The sequence below is a fragment of the Corythoichthys intestinalis genome, chromosome 3 (assembly GCF_030265065.1).
Source record: "Corythoichthys intestinalis isolate RoL2023-P3 chromosome 3, ASM3026506v1, whole genome shotgun sequence".
NCBI classification, from domain to species: domain Eukaryota; kingdom Metazoa; phylum Chordata; class Actinopteri; order Syngnathiformes; family Syngnathidae; genus Corythoichthys; species Corythoichthys intestinalis.
The window spans coordinates 49,111,468-49,139,455 of NC_080397.1; the positions used below are offsets into that span (position 1 = coordinate 49,111,468).

Here is a 27,988-nt window from a genome sequence, read left to right on the forward strand (position 1 = left end):
GCTGCTGTATAGAATTTCGTGTGTTACAAAAGGACAATTGCACCACACCCAAATACAGCTGCGGCTGGCGGTCCAAGGATCGTCTCTCGACAATTCCAATCTGGGTCGCGCTCAATTCCCTTTGGGAAGCGTACAAGAGGCCACACATTTTTGCTTCTCAATTTGGTATCGGTCCATCAGCACGTGTGCCATATCTTTTCAATGAGCAGCTGCTATGACAGCAAAGCATAATTCTAAATCCTTATTCAACAATGTTAGTCTATATTTGGACTAGGTTTATCATCAAAACATGTATGCAACTTTTGAGTTAATATTCCAAATTGACCCAAGGTCTGTAAAATTATTTGTCCATAATATAGCATATCAATTGGCTTGTACCATATCTTCAACTGTGACCCAAATGACGACATTGGGATATCAATGGATGAATGAGTGAGGTGAGGCTTCTGTTTGACGAAGGATTTGCCTAATTTGGGTACAGTGTATAGCACCGCTCAAAATTGAGGGATTACGTCAAAACATTTGGTTATCTTGAGTATAACGCAAATTGGTCAACCGTGTACAATATTTACGGCTTAATGTAAATATTCAAAACAAAGCAAGCAGGCATAAGAGACAGGCAACTTATGCATTTTCTTTTATTTAGCATAGATACCAGCACAGTATTTGTTGCCGAGCTTGGGGCTGCACATTATTCAAAGTTGAACATACCACACAAACATTTGCATTTTCAGTTCTTCCCCTTTGCTTTCGCTTATTTACAGTGTTTATCTACACTTCTTTACAAAGCATAAAAATAAATGGAATTTCATGTTACATTATTACATTATGTATATTGATAGCTGTATGGCAAAGACTTGCTTAATGTCAGCTGAGAGTCCATCTGCAGTTAAGTGGCAGAAATCGCTAAGCATTAAGGGAACTGACTCGGGAATTTTTTTCTCGTTGAGAAATGCATTAGTGACCTGATTACTGGAACAAACACTGCAAAATGCATTATGTTTGTTAGAAGATCAGAAGAATGGAAGCCTCCACTATGTTTAACAGAGGGAATCATGTTGTTGATTTCCACCCGTGCAGAGGATAATTAGAGTGATGCAACAAACGTGAGGCATCGCCAAGGACATGGACTGAGAGATCAATCCTTTAGAACTGATCTTGTTCCCCTTCAGGGAAAGCAGCAGCACTTAAACTCAATCATCATGAAGATTCCACACCACCAAAAATTCTAAATTTTTAGACTTTTAGATGGTGAATGTATTTCAGACAAAAATCTAAATCAGTCATAACACTCATTTAAAAAAAAAAAACAAATGAAAAGGCTTCAGGTCTAAGGCAAAAACTGTAAGAGTGCAATAATGAATGATTTAGCCCCTTTAACAAAGCCTGTAAAGAAAGCATGTTCCCACCTTTTTCCAGTGTCACCATTCTCCATAAACATTCACAAACTCATGCAATAAGGGGCCATACGGTAAAACTTCTGCCTTTAGCGGTAGCATCAGTACCGAAAAACATCCACTTGTTAAGGTTGCTCTATTACTCCCACCCTGTCATTTGAAAGTCAGTTGTGACTGTCCGACAAGAACGTGTTTGTGTTCATTCATTATCCAATTGCAATAAGCAGAGGTGGATACATGGCCGATGTACTGTTACATTTCTGAAGCTGAAATAGTTTTAGTCCCCAGCACAGGCCCGTTCAGTCCAGCGTTGTTTTTGGCAGCCCTTTTAATTTTCGTCTCTTGGACGATAATATTTGTCATATTTAAGTCAACTCAAAATATGTTTGTCTTCGTCAAGTTTTAGTCGTTTACGCTCGCCGTTAGCGTTAGCCTAGTGCTAACGAAATGCTATGCTCACGGAACGAGGACTGGCGCAGGAAGTGGCGTACTGAGGGTGCTGCAGCACCCCCTTGTGTTGGGGAGAAAATGTTTTGGTAGATTATTTTTTGTTAAAAATAAAGTAGGGCTGTCAAAATTATCGCGTTAACGGGCGCTAATTAATGTTTTAAATTAATCACATCACGCATTTAACGCACATGCCCCACTCAAACAGATTAAAATGACAGCAAAGTGTAATTTCCACTTGTTACTTGTGTTTTTTTGGTGTTTTGCCGCCCTCTGCTGGCGCTTAGGTGCGACTGATTTTATGGGTTTCTGCACCATAATTATTATTGACATCATAAATGGCGAGCTACTACTTTATTTTTTGATTGAAAATATTACAAACTTTATTAAAACGAAAACATTAAGAGGGGTTTTAATATAAAATTTCTCTAACTTTTACTAACATTTATCTTTTAAGAAATACAAGTCTTTCTATCCATGGATCACTTTAACAGAATGTTAATAATGTTAATGCCATCTTGATTTATTGCTATAACAAACAAATACAGTACTTATTTACAGTATGTTGAATGTATATATCCGTCTTGTGTCTTGTCTTTCCATTCCAACAATAATTTACAGAAAAATATGGCATATTTTAGAGATGGTTTGAATTGCGATTAATTACGATGAATTTTTAAGCTGTGATTAACTGGATTAAAAATTGTAATTGTCTGACAGCCCTAAAATAAACATATTGAAACAATAGCGTATGAAACTTTGGGGATTAAAAATACATGTTGAAAAAGTTTTTGTTAATAACATGGTCACCACTAGTCTTCCCTCAAAGCTGCGTGCGTGCGCAATCGCGCAATGCTTGCACATATTCAGCGCGCAAGAAAATATATGCAGCACACGAAATAAACAGAAACATATTGTACCGTCAATGGGACAACGCCGGAGTGATGTTTCAGCGCGGCACTCCTTTTGGTGCGTTCGATACAGCAACGCCACGCTCCCATTGGAGGAGAAAAGTGAGCTTGACTCCTGTGCCGATTTACTGAAGCAACATTCCTCTGCCAATCTTTGCAAGCGTTAGTCTTAATTATTATCCGTTAATTATCTATTTACACTGAAAACTAAGGGAATTTAACTAGTTTTAAGGAGGTGTGTTTTTGCAGTGTAGCCGCTCAGACACGGAGAATAGGAATCTTGAGTGTCCTTGTTGTCTGAACAGTATTAATGTTGAAGTTTGACATACTGGACTGCCAGTGTGGTCATTCAATTTATTTTATCTAGTAACTTACCCATGCCAAAGCAGGACTCTTCCTATGTTTAAAGCAGGACTCTCACATATAACATAGTCCACATCTTTTGAACGAGATTTTAGTCTTTTTCATTTCAAGTGGGCCAAATCAATTAAAGTAAATTAATGAAAAATGCTGCTGTAATTTAATTCTTTAAATAAGTCATATAACTTGCTCTGATCCAAGGTTTTGAACAGATATGATAATGGTGTGTGACCACCCTGTACACATCTGGTGTTGCTCACCGTGGTCAGCAGTGTGCTCAGGGAGCTTGTGTGTCTGCTCAGACACATGAAAAATTAGAGGGAACATTGGTCACCACCTAACACCTTACTTGCTGCCGGGTCACCTTGAATAAGGCGCTATGGGAACGGAAAACAGTTGACAGAGGAGGCGTTAACATGATGCAAAAACATTTTTTTTCTTCACAAAAACAGTGAAATTTTCTAAAATTCCATTCGAGGTCAAAAATGATTATTATGATAGTTCTATAATAGTCCCCAGCAAGTAAAAGTTAGCTGCAAATTTAGACCGTGGAGTCCAGAAAGGAAATCTATCTTTGGTGTCTTCAAATAGGTAAGACATGCTTGCATTGTAGCCATTTTATTATTTGTTGTTGAGCTTCCACCGTGCAGAGCGCTGTTGGTTATTCGTGTGCAATTCACCTCTGACCTTTTAGTTTTTAAATGTGTTTGTCTGTCATTGCGTCGTCTAGCAGCGGGGAGTTGCATTATAATACTCAGGCACTTTTATTTCCGATACAAAAATTCCAACACAAACTGTACGTGAAATAGAACACTGTCTTTGTAGTAGCCCAGTAGTAGTAAGGAAACTATCTTGCACGCGTGTACTTCCATTGTGCACGCCTTGTATGGAGAAAACGAGCGAGCATGATAAACTTGGACCAAAACGGCTGTTTTTGGATGGGGAAAAACTAAAAAAGATCCTCAGCCCCCCCAGCTGTGAGTGATTTCCAGCCCCCCTGGCTACAAGTTACATTTAGTGTGTGAGGATCACTCAGCACTAGGGTTGCCAAAATGATTTCATTGACTAAATATTTTCATTATAGTCATACAGGTAGTTGATGAAAACAACACTGGTTCAGTCTGCCTGTTAAAGCCAGCATTTTGCAAGTAAGCATTAGAGCCATGATCACCATTGTGTGAAGGATTTCTCAACACCAAGTTTGCCACTACTCACCTGCCTGTTGCATTGAAAGCAGTCCAGACAAGTATTTTATGTCGCACATCTTACACTGGTACTGATGTCAGATAATTATCTGATTGCAGCAATATCCTGAAAGTACAGATGGATACATGGTGACTTCGGCAGGTATGACATAGCAATTTTGCAGGGTCGATCAAGCTGACAACAGCTCAAGCCCATTTTGCAAGACCGGTGTTTTCTGCTAGTTTCAGTGTCAAAACTGCTAACACTCACTCCCATTTATGCTAAAACCAATGTTTTGTTACAACAGTTTTTTGTTTTTACCACCTTTTTGGATTGTTAGATGCATTCTGACATCTTTTACAGCTCTGATGCAGTACGGTTGCTGGATCTCTTGTGTTCAAAAGGGATATTGTTATCATTTCCCCAAGTCACAATGCTAAAATTGAGGTTGGTTGAACAGTGAGGAAACTGCCCGCCAGTTTCCGTGAATAATGGATGCGACCAATTATTTATTCATCCCTCTCCACTCTCAGTGTTTTCTTCTCCACACTGCCTCTCTAGAAGAAGATGCTAGACTATCCAATGGTTTCTTTTAGCAAGTTAAAGTTTAGTAAGCCACAATCTGGCGAAACAGGCCAGTATGGCTTCATTCACAGTATGTGAAGTTTGTCACTTGTATCCTGCGGCGGCTCTTGTTTACTTGCCAACAATGGACAGCTGGTGACGGACACTGAATAGGACAGCTTGCTAATTAAGAAAAAAAAAACAAAACTAAATAAAACACGAAGCAGATGATTTAACTAGAAATCAAAAATAGCTAATGTACTAGGACTGGACCCTGAAGAACACCTGTGTTGAGATGGATTTGGATATTTATGCTTTTCCATCATACGGTACCACATTGGCTCCACCAGTCGTTATTTTCCCACTTTAACAAGCACTAGTGCGCAACTAAAGGCTGAAAGCTCTTATCAAATTGCAAATGATACTCAATGGATTAGCGTATCGTTCCGTAAACTGCAATGATGTATCCTATGTTTATTCGTAATCTATTTAAAACCAAACACGACTATTTTCTGACCAATTAGTAAATTGGTTGGATGTTAATCAAGAAACAATTAACATTTTCGTTGATTAGTCATAAACGATGAGTAGCCCTCCATATACTGTACAGCTGTGTTCTACACTCACTATTTTCTGTTGACTTTGAAAATTGATGGGATTTTGATTCATTAGAGTAAATAAGGAACCAAAAATTTTAAAATCGGGGCTCAGCGTGTCCATGCAGATATCCTTTTAGTATATGCATAATGAAGTTTCAGTTTAATCCATTATAAATGGAGGAATAAACCTCGGAAAACAGTACCTCTACAATGACTAATGCTAATTCATCGGTGAAATTGAAATTGGGCCCCGAAGCTTGATAGGTGCTCACCTCTAGAATGTTTACATTGAATTTCAAGAGGATCCGACATGCATCAATTGATAAAATAGATATTTGTTTTCCATTGTTTAATTTAGTCCTATTTGATCAGGAGGTAACTCGGACCAAATTTCATTCTGATCAGTGCATGAATTACGGCAGATTGATGAAAAATATGATAGCATACACACCAACAACATGAGCGTGCGACTCGACAGGCCTTCAGCCAATGTAAAAAGGGAATTGGTGAAAATCACACCAAACCAAATGCATTAGTTGCAATGAGGCAAACTAACAACAACACTGCAAAATGAGAGTGGTCCTAAATTAACAAAATGGCAAAGGGCAAATGTATTCAAGGTGGCGTTTGCAAGAAAGTGGTATATAGTTAATTAGAGCATCCAGAGCGAAGGCACAGTGACTGGGAAAGTTAATGTTAGCATGTTTTTATCTGGCAATTTTTAACCATTTATTCTCAAAGGTTACAAATAATGTTATGAAGATGTCCGACCACTTAGGCTAGGTTCATACCGCAGGTCTTAATGCACAAATCAGTTTTTTCTTCATATCCGTTTTTTTGTCGTGCCCATTCAGACCGCTTTTTTCCATTGAGCCCGTAAATATAGTACACATGCACACTAACTCGCAGTCCGACACGCGCTGAGCAAACTGGCCTCTATGTGCAGAAGCATCAAAACAAATGCTTAGACATCCTGGTTCTATGTCATTCTCGGGCGATCATATTTTGATTAATCAGACAAATAAATTTAAATACAGTTCTGCTCATTTGGCACACAGAAAGAAAACAACATTCTCAGGCTTAGCCCCACCCCCAATTATTTTTATGACTTGTCAAGCTTGCCTACTGTGTAAAAGCCGAGTTCAAGCTAGGCGCTAATGCTAATGCACAGCTATATCGCTGCCGTCCTGCCTGCCGCTCTCGCTCTTTGCTGACGTAATTGCTGCATGAATTCCGATTTGGAAGACTTGACAGTTCAGACCGATGCCACATTCTGGGTGGCCCACATCGGATTATAACCACATACGAAAGTGACCTAAATCGGGTTTGAAATGGTCCCCTTTTATGCAAACTGTCTCGTTCCGATCGTCATGTTAATGCCTCACTCGTGTTGGAAAAACATGAAAAAAAAAAAATCAGAAACTATGTGCATTAAGACCTGCGGTATGAACCTAGCCTCAGTGACTTGCTATAGTTTTTGCTAAACTGCGTGTTAGCCGAAAAATTTCAGCCATCCGTATTGGGGAAAAAACTTTAAAGTCGTTTAATAAAGATTTTATGGATTAAGCCCAAGTAGTAAACTAATTCGGCTCACGCTAAATTGATTGAATAGATTTTTCTTTCCGCAAACATGGACATTTTCCAGTTGGCTGCTAAGGTCAAAGATGGCTATCAAGGAAGCAGGTGTGTTAAAAAGCAACTGCCTACGAGGCCAAGTCACCACATGGTTCACGATTTAAAAAAAAAAAAAAAATCAAACACTATTCCCACGTGACTCCATTTCACCCAGACTTTCCCTAGGATGTATGCCAACATTTGTTTTCTTTTTATCTACTTCTTTTCCAAAATCAAAGATTGACGCCTGCAAGCTTTTCTTGCCCTCAACTCCTATGGGTATACCTCTGCTACAGTGCTAACCCTCATAAAACCTGATTTGAAAACTAAGCCAAAGGGAAGATGAACCCGCGGGTTTGAAAAAAAATAAATAACCTCAGGAGGTCAGAACTGACAAGCTGGAAGCAAATTTAAGAGCTTTGAAGAGGCCCACAGGTATAACATCAGTGGTATGGGAAAGGGATATTTGATCTTTCCTTTTATAATTGATTGCATGATCCAAAATAATGAACAGAACCAGACTAAATTTTAACATGGATAATGATAATGGCTATTCCTTCGACTGATAATGGCATTGCAGAGTAGCATATATGTCGATCTTCAGGGTGTTTCATCATAATATACATTCAACTGATCCTGCGTGCTCCATAATGGACATATTGCTGCTTGGCAAGAAACGAGAGAAGGTTCTCCTTCACTTCATCTTACCCATGGAAGAAACTTTGGCACCCACAATTTCTTCAGGTCCCTGGTGATTTCTGGCACGTTCTTTTAAACACGAAACACTAACTGCAGTCTGTTAATCAGAAGGCAGCTTTGAAGAGGAGTCACCCAACAACGAGATCACGTTGCTGAGAAGTAGCTGTACACTCCCCGGTCCTCAAATAAAAGGAGGCAGGCATCACAAAGACTCAGTTTGCCTTGGCTTTGATCTGTCAGATGCTCTTGTCAGCCACAGTCGCCGTTATTGTCCTCTCCATGTCTGCTGCAGCTGATGGAGGCGTTCGAAGGCCCTCTGGGTGATGTTAAGAGCTGCGTTGACCTTCCTCAGCCCGGGCTCGCCGATCAGAGACAGACCGCACAGGCCCAAGTAGGCGTGAAGAGGGTCTGATGGAGAGAAAAAGGGAAGGATGGCAACAGTCAGTATGAAAGAAAGTGAATGAGGGGAAATGGGGAGAAAATAGGTCATGGATGGTGAACATTTACTGTAGCTGATCCGGAACATCTGCTTGTGTCATGTCAGTAGACCAAATCGGTTAACGGGGCTATACTAGTTCTTGTGCGAGACAGTTTCCGGTTGAATCCTTTTTCTAATGAATTGTAATGAAAACAAAAACTAGGTTTGAGTTAATTGGGAATCTAATTTAAGCAAAATAAATGCACACTTATAACGCATGTTGAGCCTTTTCGGTCCCTTGCGACGAAGGCAGGAGAACACAGGTGTCAAACCGATTCCAGAAAGGGCCTAGTGGGTGCAGGTTTGCTTTCCAACCAATGAAGAGGACACTTATTCACCAATTAGATCTTTTACATGTGTAATCAGTTAAACTTTGTCAGGTGCTGCTTGTTTCAGCAGGAAGTTCATTGGTTAAACTCTCTGCGCGTTATCGGTTGGAACAAAATCCAGCACCCACTAGGCCCTTTCTGGAATCAGTTTGACACCTGTGCAGTAGAAGGTCAGATTCTGTGGTCTCTTTAGACAAGACTTTCTCGAACATTTTACAGCAAGTACCTCCTCAAAAAGGACTTGGTTCTCCATGTACCACCATTATGGCTAGTAATAAAATACAATATTGTAGTAGGCCAACATGTTAAAAACAAACAAAAAACAACAAAGGTTTGATTGATATTTTTTTAAGGCACTGGTTGAATATTAACACTTCGGTTAGAATTTTAGGAAAATGGTAATGTATTGGTGGCTGACGCTAAAACTCTGACATGGGAGGAGTTTGGTGAGGCCATGGAAAACGACTTCCGGATGGCTTCAAGGAAATACTGGTCCACCATCCGGTCTCTCAGGAGAGGAAAGCAGTGCACCATTAACACTGTGTATAGTGGTGTTGGGGTACTGCTGACCTCGACTCGGGATGTCGCGAGTCGGTGGGGAGAATACTTTGAAGACCTCCTCAATTCCATCGACACACCTTCCTTTGAGGAAGCAGAGTCAAAGTTACTGATGTTGTTGGAAAGCTCCTCGGTGGCAGGGCCCCGGAGGTGGATGAGATCCGCCCTTCTCATTTTTATAGTACTAAAATTTGGTGAACATAAAACAAAAAGAGCAGCCCCTCCATTTTGGAAGTCCATTTGAGTACCTGGATGTCGCAAACAATTTTAACATGGATGGCCTCCATTTCCAATGGAATTATGTTCCTAAAATAAATACGTTTAATGTCGGTGGATATCAGCCCAAGCAGATCAGGAAGAGTAAGAAAAAAGTCACTCTTAACACAACTCACACGTCAGATGATCTGATAGGATCATCTGTTAATAACCCCAGTGCCTGATCTAAAGATGGTGGAATCAGGCTTGGAATTGGCCACAAAAATGTGTACACTGCTTTAGAGAGCATCACACTACTCTGCCCTAACTTAATTAAACAACAATCTGACCTCCCATTACCCACCCCAAAAAGGGGGAGGCTTCCATTGTTGTTGCCCTGATCCTTTGAGTTAACATGAATAATTCAAAAGCAGTAGCTGTTGACCTCGGTCCTCTGGGATCTGACTAGAAGCTCCACAGGCCCGTAAATGGACTGGTAATTGAATTATAATGAAATGACAGATGATTGCAAGGCAGCATCAGAATCAATCAGTGCATCAGTCAGGATTTATAGCCTCTCTACCACAAGATGAGTAGACCTGCAACTGTCACGTGAGCAATAAAACCAAGGTTTACCAACAATCAAACAAAGCATAAATAAAAATGTTATAGCTGGCTTGAATTAATGTGAATGAATTTATTCTATGCTATCATAAGGCCTTTGCCACTATTGCAGCCAATGTATACTGTAACATTTTAAAATACAAAGTCAACATCTCTGAAATACAACAGGAACAGGAAACCGTTTACATCGCTGTACTGTTAGCTGGTGTCATTTTATTGGTGTTGCAGTAATAATAAATGTACAGTGGTTCGATGGCATACGAGTGAACAACTCATCAAGCTGTTGTTCAATACCATTCCCAGTTGAAATTAGATGCCAGAGCATAACACAATAGAGGGGCTATTGATTAGCATTAATAGTCATTTAACAACTCATATTCGAACCCAAACCCTACTCACAAGAACACAGTATATTCTTTATATTTTGTAAAAAAACATTAGTGGAGTCAACTGATTTACTGAGAATACTTGCAACAGCCTTTTCTTTCTTTCTGTCTGTATTACGACTGTATTATAACTGTTCCCCAAGGGCCAAGTCGTGCACACCAGAGGGAGTGCCAATGTTTTCATTATAACTAGTGATGCACGATAATACATTTTTCAACCGATACCGATAACCGATAATTTCCTCCTCATTCCTACCGATAACCGATAATGTCAAGCCGATAATTCTATTAAAAGATTTATGTAAAATTTTAAACAAAAGAAAATATTACTGTGCAAAAATATAATTTATTGCTTTTTTTTTTTCCAACATAAAATATGAACAAGTCGTCAATTCCAACACCTAAATAATGACATTGTCTGACATTGTGTAATGGTAAACTTTAGGTATTTACTCTGTGAGTAATTGTTGCCAAAATTGCACAAAAATGCCTTTAAAAGTAAGCCATTCCTAACATAGCATTAATACACTGCAAAACACACTTCCTTAAAACTAGTCAGTTTTAAGTGTAAATCTATTGGAAATAAGTGAAATTATCTGCCAGCACTTCATGTGTATTTCTCTCAGATTTCTTGGAAGACAAATAGCTAGCTGAAAATAATCTCAACAGCCTTATTTTAAGCAATACATTATTATACTTAATCCTAAAAAAAACTTTTTTGAATATTTGTGGCTACAGAATATTATTGTTATTTCATTACAACAGGAATGTGCATATTTAAATTAATAAGTGTTAATAAGTGCCAATAAGTTTATCTACCGTGACTGTAATTGAGCAGAGTTAAATTAATTTGAAAAGTGATTGCTAATGTTATATGCTTTGTTGCACACTGTGAAAATGATTAACTCAAAAGAGCGAGATGTCATGTACCCATTCTGCAGCGCTTTGTTTACATTTGCGGCACTCACGAGTCGCGACATTCGCTTTACAGCAGCTAAACTGATAAACGGCAGTACTATTTGGATGCAGTTGGAGCTCGCATCTCCGTGCGTGTTGTTTTGTGCCTGAGTTTTGTTAAGCCGAAAATAAAGGCGGCATTACAAAGTCATCTGACCGCTCGTCATTTTACATACTGAATGTATTATTGACGGGCTGACTTCGTTTTCTCCATGTTTAAATTATCATCTAAACACTGTGCCGTCATGATAAGCTTGCTTACTGGACATCACTTTTCCAAATGTAGTGGTGAAAATGTGATTGGCATGTTTTTCATGAAGAATGGTGGTCGTATAAACTGCATTATTTTTTTATCCAGGGCTTTGGCCCTCGGGTCATTTCGGTAAAAAAAAAAAAAATCGTGTCTCGTCTCGGCGGCGGCTACGTTCGTACCGGATAATCCGCCCGCACCGGCCGGTTTGCCGCGGCGTATTCGGAGCCTGGCTCTGCTCACACGGCGTGAGGGAACGCTCGAGAAACCGGGGTGTTCGCCGGAGGTCCTGTAGCCGGGGAACCGGGCTCTGCCCCGCGGCGGCCTGCCGGACCGGCCAGAGCGGCGGGCTCCGTCGGAAGACGGCTACTTGCCGACTATCGGTCTCCAGTCGTGCCGGTGTTTAGCCTTAGATGCGAGTTTACCACCCACCTTGGGCTGCTTTCCCAAACAACCCGACTCTGAATCGTCACACCCCCTAGTTTAACTTAGTGTTTACAATAGCTTTAGCATTCCCGCTAGCAGCAGCAGCCTGGCATTCGTTCCAAAAATCTTTGTGATGCAGTTTTAAATGGATGCTGGGTTAGTGATTTTGAATGAGGACGCTTTCTTTCGGCCTCTTGGAACTTCTGCGGTACATGTTTCGCAAATGGCGAGAGCGTCGTTTTTTTTAGTAACAGCCGCCATAATATTCAACTATTTCTTGGCGTGTAACTCCGCCTCCTCAACCCCTCCTCCCTCAGGGGCTTCAGAGAGGGGAGGGGTTGAGGAGGCGGCGTGCTGAATTCTTCGGTTGTGCACATTTGGAGGCTAAATCAAGTATATAATAATCGGATTACATTATCGGTTGAATTTTTTATTATCTGGATTATCTGTGTGACGTCATAATTGCCATTATCGGCCGATAATTATCGGCCACCGATATTATCGTGTATCTTTAATTATAACTGTTTAATTTTTTACTGTTATTGTTACTGTGTTATAAAGTTACAATGGAGAACACCGTTTTCCTTCTGTATAACACAAATATAAAAATGTTTTGATTTTGAGGGAGAGCTATTTCTATTTCATGCTCATTTCCAATTATTTCATTGGGGAAATTTGATTTCAGATATGAGTGTACACTTACCAGGTTTGCCAGTAAAAAAATTGCCGACATATCTGGGTAGTGACGCGTTACATTTACTCCGTTACATTTACTTGAGTAACTTTTTGAGAAATATGTACTTCTTCGAGTAGTTTAACCACACAATACTTTTTACTTTCGAGTAGATTTGTGAAGACACTACTCCGACTTCGCAACTTTGAGCAACACTAGAGTCGTTACATTTTTCCTCTTTATTCTACATATTGACTTTAGTCTCGCCAGAGATGCCGACAGTAGCGCTACCAGTTTCACCAATGAGATGGTGCAACAATGAATACATGACTCATTATATGATTCAGAGGTAACAATGTTTTTTCTCCACTAGAGGGCACTAATGCTCTTTGGACGGGTAATGGGTCATAGTGTTCTGGTCTAAATTTGATTTCTGTCACCTTTTTGGCATAATACAGTCATGGGCTCAGCAACTCAACCATCGGGCAGAAGATCTGTATGGATGCTTACAGTTACCATTGACATGAAGATAGATATGTTGGAAAAATATGAGCGTGAGGTGCACATCTGTGATATGGCTCGCTCAACAATACATTCGTAGACGGTCTATGACTGTACTCCTCCATTCACCAGTCTTGATAAGTCAAGGGGGCAATTATTATTGCGGTAACATCGCCAAAGAAATCGCCAGCTTCGTCAGGTTTTTAATCATTTATTCCATCAACTTGTGCCTAGTGTCCCCCGCAGCAAGTAAACAAAGTGAAACTAAAAAGGCTCACTATCAAGTCCAGCCACGTTCAGGTACAACATGCAAACACATTCCTCACATAAGAACCCGGTTTGTTACATTATTACAGATATTATTATTAGTATTGCTATTATTAGATTATTATTCCGATTTTTATTCATAATGTATTTGTTTTGCTCTTTGTAATTGATATTTGCAATAGGAACATTAATATTTATTGAGAATTTAGTGTACGTTTTTGGGCTGTGGAACGAATTAATGGAATTATAGTGTATTCTTATGGGAAAATCCTGCTCGACATACAATCATTTTGACTTACAAACAAGGTCCTGGAACGAATTAACTTCGTATGTAGATGTACCACTGTATTCTTATTTTTAAAGCCAGACATTGTAAACAGTTACTCATAATGTTACTCATGACTTGAGTACTCTTTTCAAGGAATACTTTTTTACTTGTACTTGAGTACATTTTTGGATGACTACTTTTACTTGAGTAATAATATTTAGATGTTACTCTTACTTGAGTAAAATTTACCCAACTTTGGCCTCAGCGGCCGTTTACATGGTGACTCTCTGAGAATACGAAAAAATTTCAAATTTGTATTTATGTTTCCATCTCCATTCAAAGAATGTCGCAATTCCACGTGAAAATGATGTAGTATTCATCATGCCCTAGGGGGCAGTGCAAATTTAAAAGGTGAAAGCCAATGATGCACTTTGACCCCAACAACCTCCTCAGCCCGGAAGACAACATACCCGCCCACTCCAAGCAATGGCAGTTTTCTTTTGCTCCAAAAGGCACAAAAATGGAAACATTCAACATATTTAAATGAAAAATATCATTAAAAAAAAAAAGTAATTTAAAGCCGACGTTCCGCCATATTTGCCGTTTTTAATATTTTGTAGCATCGCTACGCATGCCTAATGTGACGCGTGCGAGTGATGACGTTATCAGCGCAGGAGCTCTCCATTAATATGGATGCGGAGCAAGACCCCCCCCCCAAGCGAATCCTTCCACTTTGGAGCCCGGATTCAGTGGTTTGCATCATCGCCTTCCATTTTCGCCAACACCATATGAAGGCGAGGCCATACTGCAACACAGTCATTGTGTCGCAGAGTCCCCATCTAAACTGCCTCTCAGTTACATGACTTATAATATTGACTCCTACTTAGAAAAATAGACAGGATTATCCACTTTGATACCTCAACAGTAAAACTATTAATACCATTTTAATCATATTTTAAGAGAGTTTTAGCATTAGGACTTCAGAGATTGTGCTTTTCTTTAATTCATTGATTATCTAATTGCAAGCTAATCATGAACATTCAGTTAGTAGCAGTGTAAACTGTAAAGCATTAAAATGATTGTCATTATGAAATAAAGCTATAATGTCTGCGACCCCCTCCACCCAAAAGAACATCAATCACAAATGTTGGGCAATTGTGCTAATTGTGTCAAACATGTACAATTAATTTGTACATGAATCAACATTTGTATCTTTTGTGTGCTACATGCATCGTAAAACCCCTTTCATCTATTTTAACCCATGCATTTGTTAGGTAATATTGACATGGTTAGCGAATAGAGCGGCCATTTTACCTCATTGGCTTTTGAAATGTGAGCACTTCCTTTTCTAGCTGTATCAATTGCACATTAGAAGGACACACAGAAACACAAGCCTGGGCCGATCAAAGTGTAGGATTACAGTATCTTATTTTAAAAGGAAACTTGTGGAGAAATGCCAGGAGCTTTTCTTTAGCTGATACCGTTATTGCGCAATCACATACCTGGATGGCTGTCTGGCCACTTCGCAAAACCACCAACCAAACGATCCTGTGTTGATAGGATGAAGGCCCTGTTCTTGTCAAAGTTGGTGTACTGGAACACATCTAGTAGCTAAAAACGGAAGACACGGAACAATGAGCATAAGGTAACCTATATTTTCCACAGTATGAAGATGCCTAACACATTGGCCATTTTGCATTCCTATACAAATAAAGCCATTGCACCTCTGGCACAGTTGTGACCTAAATACTCACGTTTGCTACATTGGCTTTATGGTGCCTTGATGCATCTGAGGCTTACTCATCACCATTTTTAAGTCGAGAACATGTTTATTTTTGGATCATGCGCGTACCGCTGGCATAATTATGACCCAAATGCATGAACAGCAGAACAACCAGAAGCGGTACAATTTGGTCTAATAATATTTGTCAGGAAATAAAGCCAGCAAAGGAAAACAAAACATACCATTACACACATGGTTTGCGCATATAGATTTTTTTGGGTTTAATAGTAACAGTTTGATTAAATTCAAATTAAAGGGTGACAACCTGCTATTTTCATTCATTTTTTAAAATCAGTAGTAATATGTTAATGGCCGTGTAATATTCAATGACTCAAAGAAACAGCGACACACACACACTCACAATGAACATATGCATACCTCTAGCGTTGCGCCCACCCAAAAAGAGTAGCAGGTGTCAACGGGTTTATTGGGGCGACCATGGAAGCCGCTCTGCTGCCTCATGATGCACCAGCGGCGGATCCTGTCCAGCTCACGCTGACTCAGCGCCTCCTCAACTCGACCCATCAGACACAAGGAAGCAATGGCGCAATATGTCCATCCTCCTTCACACACCAAGAGATTGAGGCACAGCAAGTCAAGAGACACATCATCTTCCATTATGAAGGTGCTAATAAATGAGTATGTGGATAGGCCCAGAATCGATTTCCCGTGCGAATGCTAACACAATCATGAAACTTTCCCTCCACAACATGGAAAATTTCCCTTCTGCGTAACACTTTACATTGTTTTCAGTTGTCACCTTACCACTCTAAATGTAAAAATATAATTTACAAATATGTTATAATGCAATGACAATCAAGCAAGTACTCAGATATACTTGATTTCATCCATTTCCCCATAAATGTAACAATCACTGCTGTCAGTTCCATAGAAAACCATTACAGCGCTGCTTGTGCTTAAAACTATTCACGCCTGCATGAACCACGTGACCACACACGGCGAGATCAGAGAGTGTCGCAACTCTCTTCCCTACTCCTTCTCGACAAAGAATGCAAGAATGAAACCTGTGCAATGGTGCTGGTATTCAGCCTGTACCTTGGGAGCATTGAAAAAAATTGTTGCACTCAACACTAGAGGTGAGAATCTTGGGGCGCCTAACGATTTGATTACGATTCAGAGGCTTCGATTCGATTATAAATCGCTAATTGATGCACCCTAAGCTATGAGCTGCTTTTAATGTTTCGTACATTAGTTACAAAAATAGTACAAAAATCCACTTAGACTTAAATAAAGTATCAGTATCAGGTTAACAGTTCAAAACAGTAAATAAAATACTCAAGTCCCCATTCTGTATCGGGTGCTTTAAACTACATTCAATTAATTTAATGTTGTGAATCAACCGTTAAAGTTGTTAAGACTGCTCCCGTTTAACCAAAATTTCCCTTCTGTCTACTTTCGACATGTGAAAGTTTGAAAACGGTTTCATCATTTAAAGATAGATTCAAGTCAATATTTTGCCAATTTAGGAGTATTTTAGATAAAAAGTTAAATTAGGTTTGCTCGGAAGGTTCGCTACAACAGCCTTCCCGAGAAGTCTACTGCTTCAAGATGGCAGCTGTTTACTAATCCCGGCAAGTCTGTCATTTCGCATCTAGTTTTCTATACATGTGCTACTAATGCCGCCAAGTCTGTCAGTTCTTTTTGCATGTGATATTTACTGCAGCATTATGCGGGCGTAGTTTGTAGTGGCTGTCAGCCGCAGTCAGGTATTATTGTTTTTTTATCTAGCGACATGATTTGAGCCAGAGCAGTGAGTTGAGCAAGATGTTTACTCTTGGTCCGTTCCTCATTGCGTCCCCAAGACTGCGCTGACGGTGTTTTAGTTCCGCTTTACTTGGCATATTTCAATAATCGGAATTTGTATGTTTGTGAATCGTTCTTAAATCTTCCACGGCTGAATCGCAAATTAACTAAGAATCGGAAATTTCGCACACCTCTACTCAACACTGTGCTTAATCAATGAAAAACCTGTTTGGGACTATTTCTTGACAAGATATGATGGCAATAGCTGTCATAAAAACCTGTTTACATTAAGTAATGTTTCCATGCTATATAAACACACACTTTGGTGACTAATTGGCACTTGTATGTATACAGATGTCTGGGGACGGTGAAGGCAATTTACTAGTGCAGTGAGGGTCTGCACAGTGTAATTCTGGTTCTGAAGTCTGTCTCATCGACAAATTATTCTAGGTTTGAATCACAGATCAGTGGGGGAAGTAATTTAGAAAAAAGATGAGAAGTACAGTAGTTCATGTATTTAATCTCTTTAAACCTGTATAGCAGTGGTGTTCTGGGGAGTGCTTTAACATTGAGGAATATTTCGATGTAATACTAATGGGATTTAATATGAGCAAGGATTAACAGGATGGCAACGGTGACATTAATTTTTTAATCCTATAAACCAATTATTACTACTGTGAGACTTGTTGACACTTTCTACACTTCAAATTCCCACTTCCACTTAAAATGCAAAATTGGTGCTTGGCTTAGACTGCAAGACTAAAGGCTTTTTCACACTAGTGTCAGCCCAGTGTGAAGAGCGGTGCTGAGCAAGCGCAAAACGAGAAGAGCTACGTAATCTGACATGCAGCGGGGCAAATAAGTATTTAGTCAACCACTAATTGTGGAAGTTCTCCCACTTGAAAATATTAGACAGGCCTGTAATTGTCAACATGGGTAAACCTCAACCATAAGAGACAGAATGTGAAAAAAAAAAACAGAAATCACATTGTTTGATTTTTAAAGAATTTATTTGCAAATCATGGTGGAAAATAAGTATTTGGCCTATACCAAAAGTTCATCTCAATACTTTGTTATGTACCCTTTGTTGGCAATAACGGAGGCCAAACATTTTCAGCAATTCTTCACAAGCTTTTCACACACTGTTGCTATTATTTCGGCCCATCCCTCCATGCAGATCTCCTCTAGAGCAGTGATGTTTTGGGGCTGTCGTTGAGCAACACCGACTTTCAACTCCCTCCACAGATTTTCTATAGGGTTGAGATCTGGAGACTGGCTAGGCCTCTCCAGGACGTTAAAATGCTTCTCACGAAGCCACTCCTTTGTTGCCCTGGCTACTGTCATGCTGAAAGACCCAGCCACGTCTCATCTTCAATGCCCTTGCTGATGGAAGGAGATTTTCACTGAAAATCTCTCGATACATGGCCCCATTCCTTTACACAGATCAGTCGTCCTGCTCCCTTTGTAGAAAAACAGCCCCAAAGCATGATGTTTCTACCCCCATGCTTCACAATGGGTATGGTGTTCTTCGGATGCAATTCAATATTCTTTCTTCTCCAAACACGAGAACCTGTGTTTCTACCAAAAAGTTCTATTTTGGTTTCGTCTGACCATAACACATTCTCCCAGTCCTCTTCTGTATCATCCAATACTCTATAGCGAACCACAGACGGGCCTGGACATGTACTTTCTTCAGCAGGGGGACACGTCTGGCAGTGCAGGATTTGAGTCCCTGGAGGCACATTGTGTTTCTGATAGTAACCTTTGTTACTGTGGTCCCAGCTTTCTGTAGGTCATTCACTAGGTCCCCCCGTGTGGTTCTGGGATTTTTGGTCACCGTTCGTGTTATCATTTTGACGCCACAGGGTGAGATCTTGCATGGAGCCCAAGATCGAGGGAGATTATCAGCGGTCTTGTATGTCTTCCATTTTCTAATAATTGCTCCCACAGCGTTTTACCTTTGCAGATTCAGTCTTCCCAGCCTGGTGCAGGTCTACATTTTTGTCTCTGGTGTCCTTCGACAGCTCTTTGGTCTTGGCCATAGTGGAGTTTGGAGTGTGACTGACTGAAGTTGTGGACAGGTGTCTTTTATACCGATAATGAGTTAAAACAGGTGCCATTAATACAGGTAACGAGTGTAGGCTCGTTAGACCTCGTTAGAAGAAGTTAGACCTCTTTGACAGCCAAAAATCTTGCTTGTTTGTGGGTGACCGAATACTTATTTTAAACTCTAATTTGGAAATAAATTCTTTAAAAATCAAACAATGTGATTTCCCCCCCCCCCCCCCCCCCCACATTCTGTCTCCCATGGTTGAGGTTTACCCATGTTAACAATTACAGACCTCTCTAATCTTTTCAAGTAGGAGAACTTGCACAATTGGTGGTTGACTAAATACTTATTTGCCCCACTGTAGACGCTATCAGGAAGTGAAAAGCGGCAAGCATTTTTATTATTGTCCCATGCATCAATGTGTTCATTTTCCATTATTGCACAAGAAAACAGCGACTTTTCCTATTTCAAGGAGTAGGGTTTATTGTCAGAGCTGTGCAAAGAGTTTTACAAGTTTCGGTGAGAAGGTGAATAGTTATTGTTGTTGTTTGTGAACTACATTTCCACACAAACGCTAATCGAGGTACCATTTAGCTTAGCAAGGAAAGGTATGAGAGTCATTTTTCGAGTGTCCCAGAGCTCACGAAATTTTTAAAAAAGCGCATTTATCAAGGTTTCGTCGGTCGTGATTTGCGTGTATCCGTCCGTTGAACACTATTTGAGAAGTACTGGTTTAGACTGAGACTGTGTTTTGGAGGCCGCAAAAATCTTCAAACTCCAGAGGGCAAATTTTGACGACACTCTGCCCTGGACTTAGTGGACTAGCGTTCTAAACGGTTGCAAATGGGAAACTGTGTTTTGGTGGACCTGTCTACAGGGTTGCAGTCTTTGAAAGACAGTCTCGAGCACAATCACACCATAAAACTCGCCCAGTTCAATAAAAACCAGTCCAAGATACAATGTTTCTTCTAAGATTTAATCAAAAGAAAGCAAAACGTTATCAATCCACCCAATGCAATTTTCTCTCCGAGTCTTTGAAAATAGCCCAATAGCCCCACCTATAGCCATATAACTGCGACACGTATTTGACGTTTATAACAACTGTGTGAAAATCTGAAAAAAAAAAAAAAAAATCTGTGAGATTATGATGATTGTAGTTGTATCTAATCAATGACTCACCATGTGACTCCCGCCCGGCTCCCTGACCAAAACCGCTATCGTAAGACTGTAATTGGGGAAATAGAAAAGACAACACTGATTCAAAACACATTTGCTATGGACAGGATTCAGAATGACTTTGTAAAACCAACAAGGTTTTTAAAAAAAAAAAAAAACAAGTTTACAGACTACTCTAATAAACTCTAGAGAGCACCAATGAAACCACGTGTCATTTTATGAGCCATGGGACATGGCATGGTATATGAGCCAATAAAAACATGATTAATAAAACACGATAAATGATTGAGAAAGCACATCCGAGGCTAGCAGCCGTTAGATACCATTCTATAATTGCCGTGACTATGACTTAACTACTTTGCGCTTTAAACTTCATACTCTCAGTTCATCGCAGATTTTTTTTCCAATTAAAAAAAAAAGTTATTTTATTTAAAACTGTTAAGATATATGCATGTATACATGTAAAAATCATTGTTTTCCTCTGTATATATCTCATGTACAGCAAGGAGCAGAAGTATTTGAACCCCTTGTGATTTTGCAAGTTCACCCACTTAGAAAATAGGTCAAAGTCTGAAATTTCAATCATAGATGCATTTTCCACTTATAAAAAAAAATCCGCACTCATATTGCATGATTTTTCAATAATTTATTTGTCATTTCCTGGGGTTGTTAAGTATTTGTACCCCTGAGAAATTCAATGCTAATATTTAGTGCAGAAGTCTTTGTTTGTATTTGTAGAGGTCAGATGTTTTCTGTAGTTCTTCATCGGGTTTTTACATATTGAAACAGGGATTTTGGCTCATTCCTCCACCCAAATCTTCTCTAGATCTGTCTGGTTTCGGGGCTGTCGTTAATAAACACCAACTTTCAGCTCCATCCGAAGATTTTCTATTGGATGGAGGTCTGGAGACTGGCTACGCTACTCCAGAACCTTGATAAGCTTTCTACGCAGCCACTCGTTGGTCAGCAAGGCTGTGTGCTTCAGATCGTCATGTTAGAAGATCCAGCCACGACTCGTCTTCAAGTCTCTGACTGAGGGAAGGAGGTTGTGGCTCAAAATCTGACGATACATTTCACCATTCATCCTATGTTTTATACAGTACAGTCGTCCAGTCCCCTTTACCTAAAAGCAGCCCCAAAGGTTTCCACCCCCATACTTCACAGTGGGGATGGTGTTCTTGGGATTGAACTCATCTTTCTTTTTCCTCCACACACGACGAGTAAAGTTTGCACCAAAATTTTCTACTGTGGTGTCATCTTACCATTTGACTCTCTCCCATGACCCCTCTGCATCATTCAGATGGTCCCTGGCAAACTTCAGACGGGCCTTCACATGTACTGGCTTCAACAGGGGAACTTTCTGAGCAATGCGTGATTTTAAACCATTGCACCATAGTGTTCTACTGACAGTAGAATGTGAAACTGTGCATCCAGCTCTCTTTAGGTCATTGACCAGCTCCTGCATGTAGTTCTTGGCAGGGCCCTCACTTTTCTCATCATGACTGATGCTCCATGAGGAGAGATTTTGCATGGAGCCCCAGTCCGAGGTGGATTATCAGTCATGTTTAGCCTATTCCATTTTTTAACAAATGCTGCAACTGTTCTAGATTTTTTAAAGATTGTATCTCTATGGCTACGTTCATACTGCAGGTCTTAATACACAAATCCGTTTTTTTGTCATATATTTTTTTGGCGTGCCCATTCATACTGCCTTTGTCCATTGAGACCGTTTAAGTATTGGGCATGCACAGTAATTCGCAGTCTGACACGCGCTGAACAAGAAAGACCCACATTCGCAGAATCATCAAAACAAATGACTACACATGCTAGCTGTCATCCATCATTCCAGGGCGATCATATTTTGCTGTCCAAAAAGAGGACACAAATAACAGACATTAATAATCCCTCTTCTATTCAAAGTTTCTGTGGATTAATAGCACGCACGCACTGTCCGTGCATGTCACACACACATGAAGGCAGTTTGCCCAGACTCTCGGCCGTGCAGGCAATCTTGAAATATTGCTCATATAGAGCAGAGAGAAAACCGATCATTCTCAGGCTTATCCTCAACCCTTTTTAATTTTTTTTTGACTGTTGCCAAGCCCGACCCTTCCCCAAAAGCCATGTTCTAGGCAAGCTGGGCGCTAACAGACAGCTGCACTGCTAGCGTAGCGTGCCGTCTCTCTCGCTCTGATGATGTAATTGCTGCATGAATTCCGATTTGGGAGACTTGCCAGTTCAGACTGCCGCGACGTTCTGGAAAAATGTGGCCTAGATTGGATTCAAACCATATACGAAAGTGACCCAGATCGGTTTAGAAATGGTCCACTTCTATGCGACTTGTCCCGTTCAGACCGTCAAGTTAATGCCTCACTCGAGTCGGAAAAAAAATCAGATTCCTGCATTAAGACCTGCAGTATGAACGTAGCCAATGAGTGTAAATGCTTCTATGATTGAATTTTCAGACCTCTACCTATTTGCTAAGTGGGTGAACTTGAAAAATCACAGGGAATGCAAATACTTCTACTCCTCACTGTATTTAAATACTCCAGTATAAGTTCCCTTACACAGGTAAACGCCTTAGCTCAATAACGTTTTTCCCCTCAAAAGTTGCCTGGGTAACCCCTGCCGATGCTGAAGCTATAATATGCAGTGTAGCTGAAAATGCTACGTTGTTAATAGATAGTGTAACACATGAATAATGTAGTGTACAGTACAAAAACGCTTGCTGAATAATGTTTCTCTACTGGGGAATAAAAAACACTTTTTGCCTTCCATTCATTAAAAATACAAGAGTTTCTTGGAAGAGTGCCAACATTTTGAAGGTTTGTGGTCTCATTTAAGTTTATATCTAGTGAGTGGGAAAATGTCAGACCTTTAATAGCATTTAGCCTTTCACTCATCACACGGTAGACGCAATTTCTCATCCACTCACCAGGCTGCCTCGAATGTACTCGATGGCCTTTTGGATGTCCATGCCCGACCAGTCGTCCAGCATGTAACAAATACTGGCTGCACAGTAGATAAAGCGGATGTCGTTTTCACTGCCTTCCGGCACGGCGTAAAAACTGCAAAGAAGACATAGCTGGAGGAAAAAACTGTCTCCTAGCGCCATAGGCGTACATTCTTCTCCCACAAAGACACACCCCATTTCACTCCAAAACCTTGTATTACCTGTAGTTCAATTCAGACAGAGCATTTCTTCACAAAATATGAATTAATTGCTGCTGATCCCATTTGAACCATTCACTGGTAATGAAAACAAGGACTATGTTGAATGTTGAATAAATGGACATTTGAATGCAAAATTTGCAAGCAGGCCATTTGTGTTTACTTTTAAACTGTCATAGAATTGATATTCCCCATCGAAAAAATGACCAATCACACGCATTACAAGTTTTGCACAAATAGTGGCAATTTTGACCACTAGAGGCTGCTAATAGGTTTGATTTTTTCCCCACGCCTGAAAGGCTTAAATCAGTGGTGCCCAAACCAGTCCTCAAGGGCCGCTGTAGGTTCTGTTTTTTTTTTTCCCGACTAATCGAGCACAGAAAGTTTAACTAATGAGGATTTCTGCAAAAACAAGCAGCACCTGACTACAATCAACTGATGACACTGAACACACCAAATTGGTTCAAAGGTGTCGTCCTGTTTTGTTGGAAAGAAATACAGCACCCGCTGCGGCCTGATGTGGAATAGTTCAGGGACCCCTGGCCGAGTTCCCCAACTGCAGGTTTGCATGTTTGCTGACCTGCCATCATCCAGCTGCAGGGCCCTGAGGCCGGCCAGGCAGGCCTGCTTGTTGACTCGACTTAGGTCATCTCCCAGTATGAGCAGAGAGCACAGTCCCGTGTAGGTCATGGCGACGTGGCCGCTGTCGTACGGATGGAGTACCCCAGGACCCTTGTTAAAATAATAATAATATTAGTGCTGCAATGATGAATCGATTAACTCGAGTACGGTAATTAGAAAAAAAGCTTCAAATAGAATTTTGATGCTTCGAGTATTCGTTTAATTACAGTGGCACTGTAATGGTTTGTTTTGAAAGTGTTTGCATTTAGTTTTATTGATTTGGGTGAATAAACTGCCCTCTAGTGGCAATAATAAATATGACATAACTCATTTAACTTGGCTCAATCTAGCTGCAAACCAACATAAGTTTGTGTTTGAGCTAATGTTTTTTTTTTTATTGCATTCGTAATTTAGATTTATTTAGCCGATTTTTTGTGGGAACATGTATTTAAACGATTTATTAGAGCATTGTAAAAAAAAAAAAAAAAATAATAATAATGTTAGCATTTTATAGCATTTAAGCTAGCTGACTTTTGCGATGCAAGTTAGACAATTGTTTTCTTGTTGTACTTAGATCCTGAGTTTTTTCAGTTCTTTAATTTTGAATTAAAGTGCAATTCTGTGTAGTTTAAAGAAACACTCAGGAATTTTATTTCGTATTGGCATTTATTGCCCTTTTAAAGGTGCAATCTTGGGAAGCCTTTGTTTTACACCTCCTAAAATTTATTCTGCAACGCATGAAATTTTCCTAATGCGATTATTCGAACTAATTAGTTGCTAGACTAATCATCTCCTAAAATAATCAATAGCTGCAGCCCTAAATAATATTAGAGATGATCATCATTGAAGTGAATCTCAAAAGTACTCAGTCAATGTAATAATAAATAAAGCAGAATTTTATTAGAATAGGCGCTAGTCGACTAAATACTTACATTTTTTGGTCACGTGACATTTATAGGCCTGTCATCTGGGGGACGGAGTCGTACATCTATGTTGGCCACTTGAATTATTGTTCAAATTGATTGCAACAGGAGTTACCTTGGTGCTGTAAGGAATTCCGATGTGCGATGACCCTCGAAAACCACAACGGCTGAGGTTGGATTCTACAAAAACATAGGTAGCGAAATACATTCGATATTATTGATAAAACACATACAAGGATAATCAATCATCTCAAGCAGCGTTTTCGCCAACAATGATGAAAACGGAAATATTTTGTCGATGAACAGTTTTTTCGTGACAATGACAAGCTAAAAACGTGTCTTGGGAGATTAAAACCTAAAGAGACGAATGCCAGTTTTCGTCTGTCGAGATGAGAACAAATTCGTCAAAGTTTCCGTCATAAGTTTACAATATGTGTCATTTTCTTATCGTATGTGTAGTTAGCACGCATTGTAGCGGTGTCCCTGCTACCTGCTCACTGTGCCAAAACCACTGGTAAATGGTTTACTGACCATGGCATTACTGTGCTCAATTGGCCTCTCAACTCTCCTGACCTGAACCCCATAGAGAATCTGTGGGATATTGTGAAGAGGAAGTTGAGAGACACCAGACCCAACACTGTGGATGAGCTTAAGGCCACGATCGAAGCATCCTGGGCCTCCATAACACCTCAGCAGTGCCACAGGCTGATTGCCTCCATGCCACGCCGCAATGAAGCAGTCATTTCTGCAAAAGGATTCCCGACCAAGTATTGAGTGCATAGCTGATATAATTGAAGGTTGACTTGTTTTGTATTAAAAAACACCTTTTTGTATTGGTCGGATGAAATATGCAAATTTTTTGGGATAGGGATTTTTAGTTTTTCTTGACTTTTTTGCCAAAATCATCAATATTAAAACAATAAAAGGCTTGAACTACTTCAGTTGTGTCTAATGAATCAAAAATATATGACAGTCTAATGTTTATCAGTACATTAAAGAAAATAATGAACTTTATCACAATATGCTAATTTTTTTTAGAAGGACTAATATGTGCTAAGTGCACTATATGTAACTTGTAGCATTAGCATTTAGCGTTGTGTCATCTTCAACTCTACATATACGTACTTCGTGGCGTCCAGGTGTGTTTAATTGAAAATAACACTGTTTTCATGCTAAGTGTATATTATCATCACAAATTTGATGTCCTTGTAGACTCGACAATTATGTGCTCGTCTGTCAATGTTCATTTGAAATAACTGGAAACCTTTTATTTATTTATTCATTCATGGACTAAGTTTAAGATGAACATTCATTCATTCATTCATTTCCCATGCCGCTTTTCCTCACGAGGGTCGCGGAGGAAGATGAACATTTTTTGCGTAATTGTTGACTAGAACTTGACTAAATTTGTTTTCGTTGACTAAAACTAGACAAAGACGAACACATTTCGAAAGGACTAAAATATAACTAAGAGTAAAAAAAAATTTCATCCAAAACACTAAAACGAAAATTAAAAGGGCTGCCAAAAACAATACTGAACTCAAGTCACAGTGCATTTTAACAGCAAAGTACTGCGGCAAACACAGGTAATACATGAGCGCTGCTGCCATCTGCTGATCATCACTGCAATACACACGGAAGAAGTAATTTACATTAAAAAAAAAAAAAAAGTTTATTTCTGCTCTCAAATATATTTTGGAAATGTAACTATCTTATGCGTTTTCAGTGTGTTGTGCAAACACCACGGCAGTGCGCTTAACTCACGATCTTCCGTGGGTAGAACCTGCATTGAGTAGATCCACTCGATCATTACATTGCTGTCAATGACATCCAAAGCATCAAGCACATCCAGGCCGGACAGAGCGAAAAATATAATGGTCAACCTGGAACGGAGATTTCACATTGATAAATTGAAGACCCTCATCGCACCAGTTAGAAAGCCGAATACTTGAACATGTATCATCTAGTTATGTTCATCTGGGGGAGGCTGATCAAAACTTACAATAACTTTATGTCAGTAAAGCCAAAGTAACTTTGTAGTCATGTTACAATCAGATACAAATAACATGAAATGCTGGCGGCTGGATTGTTGCGATAACAAGTTCCTGTTGCTGGGACTGCTGTCATAACTTCACTAGCTGCTGTTAGCACGGAGGCTAACTAGCACTGGAGATACCCTTATTTTCTAAACAGATATGTCTTTAAAGCCAACGCTTTGCTCAAAGCTCACCTAGTGGTCTCCAAGGAGGCGTATCGCTCAGGTAAAACCTGCAGAGTCCTCTGGAAGAAACGTATGTGTCTGTCTCTGAGGAAGTCGAGTTGCTCCAGCTCCTCAGAGAGGTTCTCCTCTTCCGCCATCTTTGATTTCGGCGTTACATTCGCGCACATGTTGATTAGTTCCGGTGTGTACTTTAGTGTCAAAATAATAGCGTTATGTTAGCGCTGTGCATTGAGTTTCAAAATAAAAACAACATTGTGTAAGATTTGTTGTTTATGTGTTCTGGGGAGCGTACTAGCTGGCAAGAAAGCCCGTCTTTCTCCATGTACTAGATTGTCTTTGTATTTTGTACATGGCAAAAGTAAGGCTGGCTCGCCAGGCTAAGCGTCATAGACTCATACAGGGTCTCGGGACTCATCCGTTCCTAATATGTACATGAGATTAAATAGTTCCATTAGCTTTTTTGTCATATTTTTATATTAAGATTTTGGTCTACCAATTGCTCAATTTTCACTTTTTCTGTGTTTTGTATGGCGTTGTCTTGCCACCAGGCCAGAAAATGGAGAGGTTATGCTGTCATATCATCCCTACCAA

General features: G+C 39.9%; 1 protein-coding gene across 2 annotated transcripts; it reads right to left on the bottom strand.

The window, feature by feature from the left end:
• On the bottom strand, positions 1-27,671 carry pggt1b (protein geranylgeranyltransferase type I, beta subunit). Of its 2 annotated transcripts, XR_009062817.1 has the most exons (10): positions 27,407-27,671; positions 26,941-27,059; positions 25,292-25,356; positions 24,213-24,364; positions 23,397-23,529; positions 20,465-20,510; positions 15,850-16,034; positions 15,191-15,299; positions 7,786-8,184; positions 2-4,426 (listed from the first exon to the last, which is right to left on the bottom strand). XR_009062817.1 is itself a non-coding variant. In XM_057832637.1 (9 exons), the coding sequence occupies exons 1-9, from the start codon at positions 27,562-27,564 to the stop codon at positions 8,042-8,044; spliced, it is 1,110 nt and encodes a 369-aa protein (XP_057688620.1). In that variant the 5' UTR covers positions 27,565-27,671; the 3' UTR covers positions 1-8,041. The 2 variants fall into 2 exon arrangements, 1 of the variants encoding a protein (XP_057688620.1); XM_057832637.1 differs by having other exon boundaries at positions 1-8,184.
• Positions 27,672-27,988: the final 317 nt, after the last annotated feature.